The sequence below is a fragment of the Oryzias latipes genome, chromosome 20 (genome assembly GCF_053564925.1).
Source record: "Oryzias latipes strain Hd-rR chromosome 20, Olatipes_Hd-rR_3.1".
Lineage (NCBI taxonomy): Eukaryota > Metazoa > Chordata > Actinopteri > Beloniformes > Adrianichthyidae > Oryzias > Oryzias latipes.
In genome coordinates this window covers 30523146-30535815 of record NC_136256.1, presented here as the reverse complement: position 1 = coordinate 30535815, position 12670 = coordinate 30523146, and the positions used below count along the sequence as shown (strand labels likewise).

At 39.1% G+C, this 12670-nt stretch overlaps 2 protein-coding genes across 3 annotated transcripts in view; both read left to right on the top strand.

Moving 5' to 3' along the window:
* map3k15 (mitogen-activated protein kinase kinase kinase 15) overlaps positions 1-9007 on the top strand; it is a 47944-nt gene extending 38937 nt beyond the window's left edge. For both annotated transcript variants that reach the window (XM_078938708.1, XM_078938704.1), the window contains one exon: positions 8875-9007. In XM_078938708.1, the coding sequence (XP_078794834.1) occupies positions 8875-8950 (76 nt within the window). In that variant the 3' untranslated portion in view covers positions 8951-9007. The remainder of the gene's footprint in view (positions 1-8874) is intronic.
* Positions 9008-9147: 140 nt separating this feature from the next.
* On the top strand, positions 9148-12670 carry LOC111946677 (C-C motif chemokine 3-like 1). Its single transcript, XM_023950372.2, has 4 exons — positions 9148-11847; positions 11926-12028; positions 12167-12241; positions 12323-12670. The coding sequence occupies exons 1-4, from the start codon at positions 11766-11768 to the stop codon at positions 12369-12371; spliced, it is 309 nt and encodes a 102-aa protein (XP_023806140.1). The 5' UTR covers positions 9148-11765; the 3' UTR covers positions 12372-12670.

Genomic DNA, 12670 nt, shown 5'->3' with positions numbered 1-12670 from the left:
CTGGGGGCCTCGCGGCGGTCCTGCTGGCCCTGGCCTGGGTGGCGGTCTTGGTCGCCTGGGGGGCGGTTGTTCCCTGCCTGTTCCCGTGTGGCGTTGGGGGGATTCCGGCTGCCGCTGCTGCTGGGTGTGGGGGTGGCTGGGCGCTCCTCCTCCTTCTTTTCACATTCCACCATCCATTTTAGAAGAACATAAACACTCACCTGAGCACAGGTGTTAGTTCACCTTTGCACTTATAGTTTGCATGATTGAATGAATGAAAGATTTCACAATAGTTGGTTTTATGGCATAAGTATGCGTTTGTGAACACTATCTATTTTGTGTACATGTTGACATGTGGACATTTTTGCAGCTAGCAGGTGTGTTGATAATATATGAGTGTGTCTGGACAGGCCCCGCCCTTTTTGTACTACATTTGAACCTTACCGTAATGATAAACAACCAGTAAACCTGTCTGCTCTATGCTGCTTCATGGTCTTACCCCCCCTCTCACTATCACCCCCCCCCCCCTAACATCCCTCTCTCTTCTTCCCTTCTTTCCTTTTCCGTCCGGTCCAACACCAAAGATTTTCAAACATGGTTGAATTAATAAAGTGTGGCCTCATTACAAAAGGGGTTTATTCAGACATACCTTTGGTTTGTCTGAAGATGAATAACCCCTCTTGTTAAAGTAACATATGTCCAACACAAGAGGCCCTCAGCTCTCATCTGCCTGCCTAGCTGTTGGACAGGACAAGTTAAAAAAAAAAAAAAAAGAAACGTTCCTGATCAAACGCCCATCTTGCTGTTGGAGGAAACTCTGACCAGAGTGTTTGCTCCCCCGAGGCATGCTGGGAGTCGGGTTTGCTCGGTTTTTAAACTTGGATGGTTGTTTGAAATGAACTGTTTAATTCCATTTTTGTGTTGCTTGGTTGCTGTTCATTTCACAAATGCATGAGAGTAAACGTGGCATCATTCAAAGAGAAGATTTTCTACAGTATGAAATCAAATACTCTACCAAACAACTGTTCTTATGAAAAGTGAATTTAATAATTGCTTTTCTTGTCTTTTTAACAGCAAAATGACTTATTTCTTTGAGAAAACTGAAATTATATTTACTAATTTAGTTTCCCTTTTTAATAATTACTTTGTTTCTACTTATCTTAATTTGCTATTTGTTTTAAAAGTCAGATAGTTTTTTTTGAAAATGTAAAAAGATGGGGGAGAGAAATATATTTTTTGTTTTAATATGGTTTCTGTAGGAGGAAAAACAAGACACAAACATTCTTAACGTTTTCCAATGCTGAAATAATGTGTAGAAAATATGTTGTAACGCCCGGCAAGTACGTCACGTACGGGAGCCAAAATCTCAAAAGTGTTTAGCTGTCAATCAACTGGCTGCGCTAGAGAACTGTCCGTGTCCCACACACTGCTGGACACGGACCAGTCTCAGAGAGGAGGAGCCAAAAAGAGAAGCTGAGAGCACAGCTTCTTACCGGCCTAGCAAACCCATTAATTTCATTTATTTTAGACACACACCACAATGAAGATTGCACAGTGGTCATCAACCTCTCTCCCTTCCACACTTACGGTGCAACATAAAGAAACAACATAACAGGAAGAATAAACTAAGGTGGAACAACAAAACTGCCATATGAAAAGAAACGTGGGCAAACAGAAATGCTCCTGCTGAGCCCTAATAAGATCATCATCCCACATCCCACAATCCCCTGCTGCTAACAGACCTAAAATGCACATGACCGCCACTACAATTTCAACATTTCCGTCAACGAAATATGGCCTTCGACACACGTATCTACCAGCAGGGCTTCTTTTATTAAATTTTTTTTTTTTTTACTTTTAGCGGAACCGCTAGGCAGGTGGCTGATGTAAATCGAATCACCGTCAGTTCTTCACAACGCAGTCCGATGGCTGTCCAGGGGTGACGTTTTGTGTCACTTTGTCGTCTGTTTAGAACACGTGAAAACATTCCTGAAAAGCAAAGACCTGAACTACCCGCAACTGGAAGATACTGTGGCTGGAAAAGCTGCACTTTTTGGTGGCTATGACTGTGACAAACCACCTAAACGAGCTGAATGAAAGTCTGCAGGCGCCGCAAATGCTTGAAGCTGTTCTGTAATTCGAGCGCAAGCTGGCTGTCATGGGGCACGCACGTTCCATTTTATTGTTTTTTTGTTCGAATCCTCAAAATAAAAATGACATCAAAAATCAGATTTCTTTATTACATTTCTTTAATTTTATTAAAGCAATGAAACATGATTCATTGATATTATAATGAAGTTAAACTTTCACAACAGAGCAGTCACGTGACGCGTCGTTCTCCGCAGAATGCACTGCAGGGCAAATAAAAATGTAATCGTTAATAATGCTCATTATGTATTTGTAACAACTTAGTCATTTTGATAGTAGGCTAATATAGCTTATATAGATACATATTGCATGTGTTGCTTTCATTATAAGACTTAAATAGGGCTTTTAATATTTTGCGGCTCCAGACATTTTTGTTTTTTTCGTCAAATTTGGCTCTTTCATCATTTTGGGTTGCTGACCCCTGTCCTGGTTCATGTGTGGGTTTTTCCGGTCTCCTCCCACAATCCGCAAACATGCTTCATAGATTCTGGGGTGACTAACTGGTGTGAGTGTGTGGTTGTGTGTCTCTTTGACGGACTGGAGGACAGTTCAGTATGAAGGTAAAAATGTGTCAACATGGACAGCTTGTAGATTGAATGTGAGAATTTGTGAGATCACCAAAAATCTGCATCTGTATGTAAAAATCTTCTGCCATAAAGTTTGACAGATAAAATCAAAACTGACATATTACCATTGTCATGTGTTCATTTAGAGTTACAACCTCAAATCGGCGATTACAACTGCTCAAATCTGCTGCTGCGTGTGCGCAAATCTGCTGTTACATTTCTTTTCAAAGATTCTTCCTGCTTAAATTCCATTATTCAAATGTTTGCAACCCTCAATTTATTTCTAGTAGAAGTTCACTCTCACATGTTCTGACCTTCCTTCACTCGGCAGGAATGTGAAAGTCAAACAGATGTCATGACGTCTGTTTTTGCTGTAAAGCCGTCCGACAGGAAGAGATGGTTTTGCGTCAGGGTAACATTCTTGACAGAGAACAAACTCCTGAGGCACGGCTCTGTTGTGAAACTGTTTTGGAACCAGTCCAAGGCAAGTGAGCCAAAAGTATTGGCTCACTTGCCTTGACTCATATGAACTGAAATGAACTAAATCAAGTGCAAAAACACGACAAAGCCTTATACTTTGAGACAGTTTGAACATTTTAAATATAAAAACTCAGTGATGGACAGATCACCAGAACATAAAAGCTGTTCTTTTGATAAATATTTTATACATTAAAACAATTCAATAAATTACAATACAAACAATACAAAACACAATTTTACAAAATAAAATTCAAATATGCCAGGGGAGCATACATATTAAATATATTTTACATAAAAAAATTCATGTTTCTGCAACTTTCATATAGACATACAGCTTTCTGATTAAGACTCTTGGAGATGTTACTAATATACATTTCAATTTGTTTCATTAAAACAGGGAAAAAAATTGAAGATGAAGAAAATTTACATTTATGTATATAAAATTTGCCAAAAATAATAATAAGATTAATTATGAGTTTTTTATTTGAGTCCAAATTTTTATTATGAAAGCCAAAAATTATATGTTCAAACTTTAGATTAAAGTTGGGGTGAATGCGATTTCTAATAAATTGTAAACATTTTTTCCAAAAGATTCTAATTATAGCACAATTCCAAAAAAGATGGTTAATTGTTTCTGGATATTCTTTGCAAAAAATACAGTTAGGGTCAATTGTTTTAATGTATTTTAGCATAAATTGATTGGTGGGGTAAATTTTGTGAATTATTTTAAAAGATACTTCTTTCATTTTATTATTTATCATAAATTTTTGGGTGACACTCCATCCTTTCTTCCAGATACTGTCGGGAACAAAACGTCTCCAGTAGGTTTTAGTACACGGTACAGAAATGACGTCCCTTTGAAACAACACACGTATTTTTTTGTTGTTATTCTTGTGTGTGGGGGTAAAACAAATTTTTCCTGTGGTGGTGGCAGTTGCATCCATAGAGGGCATTTCTTCATTCGTAGCAGTTGTTTTAAACATTTGGCATATTTCTTTGGAAACAGCATCAAACACAATGGCATACTCTTTAGGAGTCACAGCCAGATTATATTTAGCGTTGAATTCAGTAAAACTTAATAAATGCCCGTTCGTGTCAAAAAGTTGGCTCACCACTAGAATTTTTTTCTCAAACCAATGTGGAAAAAATAAAGATTTATTCTTGTATAATAAATATTTGTTGTTCCAAATAAAGAAGTTATGGGGAGAGAAATTATGTTTGTATAGAAGTGCCCATGCAAGAAGAGCTTGTTTGTGGAATGCTGATAGTTTAGCTGGTATTTTCTCAACATTGTAATGACAAAGGAGAAGAAAGTTAAGGTTGCCTAAGTTTGAAAATATAAAATGGGGAAATATATTCCAAATTGAAGTAGGATTTTTTAGGTAAGATTTGATCCAGTTTATTTTAAATGTGTTATTTAGGGTTATAAAATCAAGAAGTTTAGTCCTCCATTCTCGTACGAGTTCATTACCACAGATTTTTTTAAATAATGTATACGGTTTTTCCAGATAAAGTTAAATAAAATTTGGTCAACAGATTTTAATGTTTGATTGTCTACGTACAGAGATAATGCAGAGTAAGTGAGTCGAGAGATTCCCTCTGCCTTTGACAGCAGGACTCTTCCTTTTAGGCTCAGGTCTCTTTGAAGCCATAAGTTAAAACGTTTTCTGGTTTTCTCTATTACGGGACTAAAATTTAAAGAACTTCTCTCTAGTTCGTTTTTGGTGATGGTAATCCCTAAATATGTTACACTTTCTTTGATGGGGATTTCACATATGGATCCTGTTTGATCATTTTTGATAGATATTAATTCACATTTTTTAATGTTAAGATGAAGTCCAGAGACATTAGAAAAAGCTTTTATTAGATTTAGTGCTCGAGGAATTTGACTGCTATCTTTCAAAAAAAGGGTCGTATCATCAGCTAATTGGCTAATAAGAATCTCTTTACCAAAGACAGAGATGCCTTTCAAATCATTAATAGTTATGTAATCTGCCAGAGTTTGAGTGGCTAATAAAAATAGATACGGCGAGATGGGGCAACCCTGTCGAATTCCTCTTTTAATATTAAAACGGGGAGAAGTACCATATTTTAGTTTTACTGAGCAGTTAGCATTACTGTATAACAGTTTTATTGCATCGCAAAAATAAGAGCCAAAACCGAATTTGTGAAGGCAGCTAAAAAGAAATGTGTGATTAATTGAATCAAAAGCTTTATAGAAGTCCAAAAAAAGAATGTAACTTTCATCTGTTATTAAATGTGAATAATCTAAAATATCTAGTACAAGCCGGATGTTATTAGAAATATGTCTTCTGTGCATAAATCCTGACTGGGTTTCTCCAATTACAGAGTCCAAGGCTGATTTCAGTCTGTGAGCAAATACAGAGGCAATAATTTTATAATCATTATTCAATAAACTGATCGGGCGCCAGTTATCAATATTGAGAGTGTCTTTTTTGGGTTTTGGGAGGAGAGTGATCACTCCTTGATTCAGTGTTGGAGGAAGAGTGCCTTGGCGAAGGCTTTCTAAGAAGACCTGCGTTAAAAAAGGAGCAATTGAGATACTAAATTGTTTGTAAAATTCCCCAGTTAATCCATCTGGTCCAGGAGATTTGTTATTTTTCAGTTTTTTATAGAAGTCAGTATTTCGTTAACAGTGACAGGGGAGTCACAGATTTGACGTTCAGAGGGATTAATAGATTGTGAATTAATGTTATCTAAAAACTGTCGGGGATTGTCAGTGGAATCATTAACAGCATAAAGTTTACTATAGAAAGAACTAACAAATTTAGCAATAACAGAGGGGTTTGAGTTTAGTTGGCCATCAATATTTAACTGGTGTAGTGTATTTGATTTAGCACGATGCTTTTCTAATTGGAAGAAGTAAGAAGAATTGCTTTCACCCTCTTCCAGCCATTTTAGTCGAGATCTGACAAATGCGCCTTCAGCACGATTTTTATAAATCTCATCCAGTTTATTTTGTAAAGAATTTAAGTTAATTTTGTCATCTTCAGATTGATTTACTGGACATATTTGAGATAATCTTGTTATGTCATTTATGACTTTATCCTATTTTTCCTTCCTGGACTTATTTAAATTAGAACTAAGTTTCCTAAGGTAGTTTGCAATATCATATTTGAATAATTCCCAGTTATTACTATAAGAGTTTTCAGCTACAGCTTTTTCAAAGTAATATGAGACACTTTCAGAAATTTGTTTTTCCACGATAGCAAGCTTAAGTAGAGAATTGTTAAGGATCCAATATGCTTTTTTAATTCTAGATTTATTTTGGTTTAATTTAATGGAAATCTGTATTGCTTTGTGATCAGTAAGAGGAGAAGGAAAAATATCAATATTAATGTCATCTGTATCTAAACAATCAGAAACAAGCCAATAATCTATACGAGACTGGTGGGAGCCATTTTTGTTGCTCCATGTAAAACTTGATTTTGTTGGGAATTTCTCTCTCCAAGGATCTTTTAAATTAAATTTTTGGATAAATGAGAGAAGTTCGGCATTAGGATTATCAGTTTGTGGTGGCCATCTATCCAGTTGGCAGTCTAACACCATATTCAGGTCTCCTCCAATGATAATAATTGCATTGGGATATTTGTTTAAACATTCTATTAAATCATTTTCTACTATAGATAGGAGTTGAGAGTTGTCACGTTTTGCATTGTAACCGTATACATTAATTACTATAAAAGTCTTTTTTTCATAGGCCAAGGCCATACAGATAAAATGACCCTCAGTGTCACATTTATGTGAAAGAATGTCACCTTCAAATTTATGTTTTACCGTAAGAGTGCCAGCTGAGTGCTGACTACCATGAGAGAGGAAAATGTTATCACCCCATTGAGATCTCCAAAAATTGGTATCATCTTTTGTAGAGTGAGACTCTTGAAAAAAGAAAAAATCTGTGTTTAACTTTTTGGCAAACAAGAAAAGAGCTTTACGCTTTGTAGCATTTTTTAACCCCCTGGCATTCAATGAACCTAAAGATAAAGACATAACAAAGAGAAGATGATAAAGTAAGAACTTTAGTTGGTGAGCTGTGTTGCATCAACCAGTGTGCTAAAAATAAATAAAAAATAGGAAAATAAATGTTCAATTTTTACATTTACGCTAATGTAAAATTCAAATGGATGAAAAAATATGCTGAATTAAACACATTCAGGCTCAAATATAAAGTGACTTGAACTTATGAACCAGAAAAACCTGACGACCATATTAAGATATTAACATGAATGGCCAATTTTCAATAAAGTTAGATTGCAAACCGCTAGAGAACAAAAAGATGGATGAGCTGATATCGTCGGGTAGACAGTCCAGTGTTTAGGTCTCAGGCAGGCCGACTTCTATACCATTGATATATGCTCGAGGACCGACGTAGTACGCTGTTTTCCCTTCTCGTCTGGCTGCCTCAATCATTGGCCACAGCGCCGCTCTTCTCTCGCGATCTGCCGCACAGAGATCTTTGGTGAAGTGGAGATGGCGCTCTTTCAGAAAAGAGCTGTTTTTCGCAGCTTTCCACACGGCGTCTCGGAGGGTTCTGGAGGTAAACTGTACGATGATTCCTCTGGGTTTCCTTTCATTTTCCTTCATTTTTCCCAACCGGTGAACAACGTCAATCACGTCAGGCAGTTTGCTTTTAGCTTCAGGAAAAACACTCTGGCAGATTCGGATGGTTTCCTTCTTTACATCTTCTTTGGCCACAGTCTCTGGTACTCCGTACAGTTTTAGATTCCAGCGTCTCGAGTAGCGCTCGGACTCAATTAGTCTTTCTTGTAGCTGGAGGATGGTGGCGCCATCTTTGTTTGTTTTCCTCTCAATTACGTCAAGTCTCTTCTTTAAATCTTGGATTTCACCGAAAGCAAAGTCAACTGATTTCTTAAGGTCTTCAATTTTAAGTGAGTTGGTATTAATCAGTTGTTCCAAGCTGTCAAAGCGAGTGTTGATCAGTTCTGATAAAACAGCTACGATTTCCTGGTTGCCGTCAACACTTTTCTCACCTTTGCCTTTGGGAGTTGCAAACAATGCCTTCTTGAGCGCAGGTTCTTTGCAAGGTGTTCCGTCCTCTGAGAGAGGTAAGGGAGGGAATTCTTCCTCTCCACACATATCTTGGTCGTCAGGAACTTTAACGTAGTCATGATCCGCCTTGCCCGAGTCACAGCCGCTAGCAGTTGTGTTGTTAGCATTAGCCAAACTTTTATTTTTTTGCTTTGAGCTTCATTTTCTATCTCGGGAATCCATTTTAGGAGCAGTAAACATTCAGGGTGTTCAGGGTCAGCAGAAAAGATTATTCAGCGTTTAAGTTGCTAATTTTCCAAAGTAATAATAACTTTTTAGCGCAGCTGGATGAAAAGGAGCGTCTGCTCAGGCTGCCATTTTGGTTCGCCCTCACAATACATGCATACTATAAATTGAAAATAGTAAACAGTACGTCATGTTTCCCAGCATGCTTAGCGGCCAATCATTGGTCTTGTTGTTAAACCTTGGTCACAGGGACACGGTGATTGGCCAATGATTGGCCGCTAAGCATGCTGGGAAACATGACGTACTGCTATTGTTGTTATGCTACGAGCTAAAGGTAAGTGCATTAGGCGAAGCAGCCAGCTTAATATATTTTTCAGATTTTCATCGAGACAATAACAGATCGACCATTTTTGCTTTTATTTTTACCCCTATTGAATGCTCACAGAGACACGGAAGTAGCGGCAGGAAGCGGCTTTTGCAGCAAGATGACCAGAGGGCGTACCAGATCATCATGTGAATGAACGTGAATACGATGGATGCTTTTGTGCTTTTTAAAATAAATAAATCTGTTCTCTAAACATCCTCCGTGTCTTCAATGCAATGTAATGAGACACACACAGACAGAAATGTCAAGGTATCTGCTGTAAATCTATGACGTAAATTAATAACAGGATATGATCGGCTAGTCAGTTAGCATGTAGCCTAATAGCCTTCGAATGTAAAGCAACTGCTAAAGTTAATAAAAGACAAGTCCTGAATATTTTTATTCCTATTCGACCCTAAACTACAATATCAGCTGTCTGTCAACCGACCAGCCAGTTGCCCAAACGCCGTCATACATCAAAGAGCTCTGCGGCGGCGCTAGTAGTAGCCTAGCAGGAGCTATCGTATGACAAAGCAGCCTAGTTATCATAAATCTTTTGATATTTTTCTTATATTCATTGAGACAGTAATAAAATGATCATTTCTGTTTTTTATGTTCCTTTTTTGAACGAATATGGGTCACAGAGACCCAGAAGTTACCGCTGAAAGCGGCTTCTGCCAGAGGAGACAGAGGGAGACAGAGAGCATATCCGCGTGAATGACTTATGACGTGAACAATTATTGCGTTCGATCGGATTAATTATTGCGTTCGAGCGACATAATTATTGCGTTTGCACAAATTAATAATTTCGGGGGAACGGAATAGTATCTTGTGGGAACGGAATAGTATTTTGTGCGAACGAGATAATAATCTGTGGGAACAAGCGATATTTTTATATCTTAATGTCAGGACACGGGCTCCGTACACAGGTCTGACACAGATTCAAAATCTTTGATTTATTCTGCAATGTTCATCACAGAAACACTTCAAATGTGAGAAACAGGATGTAAAAAGAGAATCCAGGATTAGGGTCATCTCCCACAAACTAGCAGGACTTCTTGACATCTTTGAGATTTGACATCGCCTGTCCGTCCTGGGGGAGGATCCCTCCTTCATGTGGACACCCCTGAGGTTTCTGCGTTTTTTTCCAGAATTGGTTTCTCTAGGAGTTTTTCCTCACCGAGAAGGAGGGTCTAAGGGCAGGGATGTCCAGTTTAATAACACAGTCTGATTAGTTTAGCCATTACCTATTGTATTTTATGACTGATTTCATTTTTATTACACAATTACCGGTATGTCCATTGAGTCCATTGAGACCACTGTTGTTGTGGGTTATACAAATAGAATAGAATTGAATTGAATTCTGTACTCTGCTTTTGGACAATTATTCTGTAAATTGAAGAAACACTGAATGCATTGCACTGCTTGTCAGGTTTTTGATCTGTGACAAAAGTAATAAAATGAACATTTCCTTGCTAGCAGACTACAGGCAGACATACAGTTGGTAATGTGATGGTTTAGAGCAAACGCAAAATCATGGGGGAATATCTTTCACAACTTTGCACTCTGAAAAACCTGAAGGGTTAGACTTTTATTCATTCTTTCATTGCAATATTTTCTGAGATCAGTCCATAAATTTTATGACTATTATCTGCAAAAAACAAGACTTTCCTCATAATGACCGCAGTCACTTTTCCCATCGTTAACATGGCGACGAAAGTTGACTGGTGCCATGAGAAAGATAGAAGCTCCCTACCGATTTCAGAAGGATGGTGGTGTGGTAGGTGGTCGGTGGAGTCAATAAATTAATATAATCCAAGAGAATGGTCAGGCTGGAAGACAAGAAAAAAAAACAAGTGGAATACAAATACAGGCAAAGACAAAGTTCTTTTTAAGGTCTGATTTTTTTTTTAACAACCAAGGTGATGCGGATGGATTGCAGGTGTGTCGGGGTCCCCAACAGTAATCCAGTACTCCTGTGGAGACAGAAGAACCAGTAGAAAATAACCAGAGGATGGGACCTGCTAAACCAGAACTCTGGGAGTATTGTTGGGGAACGTCAGGAAGCCGGAGGTGGACCGTGTGAGCTCCATGATTACCTTCTCCCATAAATCCACGTTTTTCTGTTGGGTTTGAGCGGGACAAACATCAATGAAAGAACTTTGAACCGCGGTGAAATTCCAGACATTCCTCCGACCTCTACAGTGACTGTTTGTCATCACAAAGTCAATCATTTCCATCCTGGCAGCTGATGGGATCCAAAGCTCAGCCACTCTATTTGTGTCCGTTTGTGTCTGATGTCAAAGACTTTAAAGTTTTAAAAAGATCTGTGAGTCACACATTTTTCCTTTAATCTTCTCCAGTTGAATTCCAACTACGGCGATTTTTCTAAGTGTTTGCATTTCACATGATACATTATCAGCAGACACTTTCATGGCCTGATGCTGCCTTCTGCTGCAACAAACACACAGTTTTAGTGTCAACGTTAAGCCAAAGAGTTTGGGAGAAAATAAAGTTGTTCCTCCTGCTCTTCAGTGACTGAACAGAACATCATTCACTGTCCTAAAATGACCCCTAAAGAGGATCATCTTCATTCCTTTTCAGAATAAAAAGCTCGTTCAAAGCGACTGCTCAAAGTGGGAAAGACGTCTGTTTTCAGCAGCAGAGTTACGTTCTAGCTGCACCAATGCTGTGTCACCAAAAGAGAAAACTGCACATTTTACAGCTGTAAACAGAGCTGAGAATCTAAGCCCCGCCTCTTTTCCTGTTACTTTTTTAAGGCACATTTCTATTTTCAGCTCCTCATTTGTTCTAAAAATAGATCCTAACTTAAGCCCCTCCCCGAGCTGGGAATTTCCAGACAGCAGGTGTTTAGTATTTCAGCCGTGAGTGCTTGCACACACTCCATCTCCAAGACGTGCAGACGAGCCTCTTCAGCTCTGTCACAGAGACGCTCGGACATCAGAAGCACGATGACAAACAGCAAAGCGTGCCTGGCAGCGGCTCTGTGCTCCCTCCTCTTCCTCTCCACCTTCCTCAGCAGCGCCCATTCAGGTGAGTCCATGCTCTGTGACCAACAATCCTTCAGACTGATTCCCAGGACTGTGTTCATCAGTGTCTGTGTGTTGACAGCCAGCTGCTGCTTGAGCTACAGCAGGCGCCGGCCGCCCTGCAAACTCCTTCTGGGCTACAGCATCCAAACCATCACCGGTTCCTGCGACCTGCCCGCCGTCATGTGAGTGAGAGCAGGCAGCAGCTTCACTGCCTTCAGACCCTCAGGGCAGGTTTTTGAAGATGAAACTTCAGAGAAACCAGTTGAGGACAGAAGCAGAGATGTGCAGAGCATTCATGTGACTGTGGTCTTCCTCCACAGTCTCCACCTTCCAGGGAAGTTCCTGTGTGCAGATCCCAGCATGAGATGGACCCAGAAGCTCCAGCTCTGTGTGGAGTGAGTAGAAAGGCCTTTCTTTGCTTTGCATGGTGCTGGGATGCTTGGCTGTTCATTCAACTCCTCTCATGTTTCTTGTAGGGAAAGGAAGAGGAAGGCTGCTCAGGTCCTCAACACCTCTGCAGACTAGAGTTCACAACTCAGCGGTCTGGAGGAAAGCTTCCCCGGCAGCTCTGCAGTTTTCTGCTGGCTTCAGCGCAGACATCCAGGAGCTGGAGTGGGACCCTTCCCTATTTCTGTTCTGTTTTATAAACAGAGAAGTGTAGTGTTCGAATACACAGTTGGCTTAAAGACTCACTAAAAACTTTGTGCTGAGATTTGTCCGCTCCGGCGTCTCTGTGCTCTAAGATCAAGTAAGAAAGAACTTTGTTTGTAAAAAGTGACCTTTGTGTTTGTAAAAGATTTTAATAAAGAATCCTTTTAGTAAAA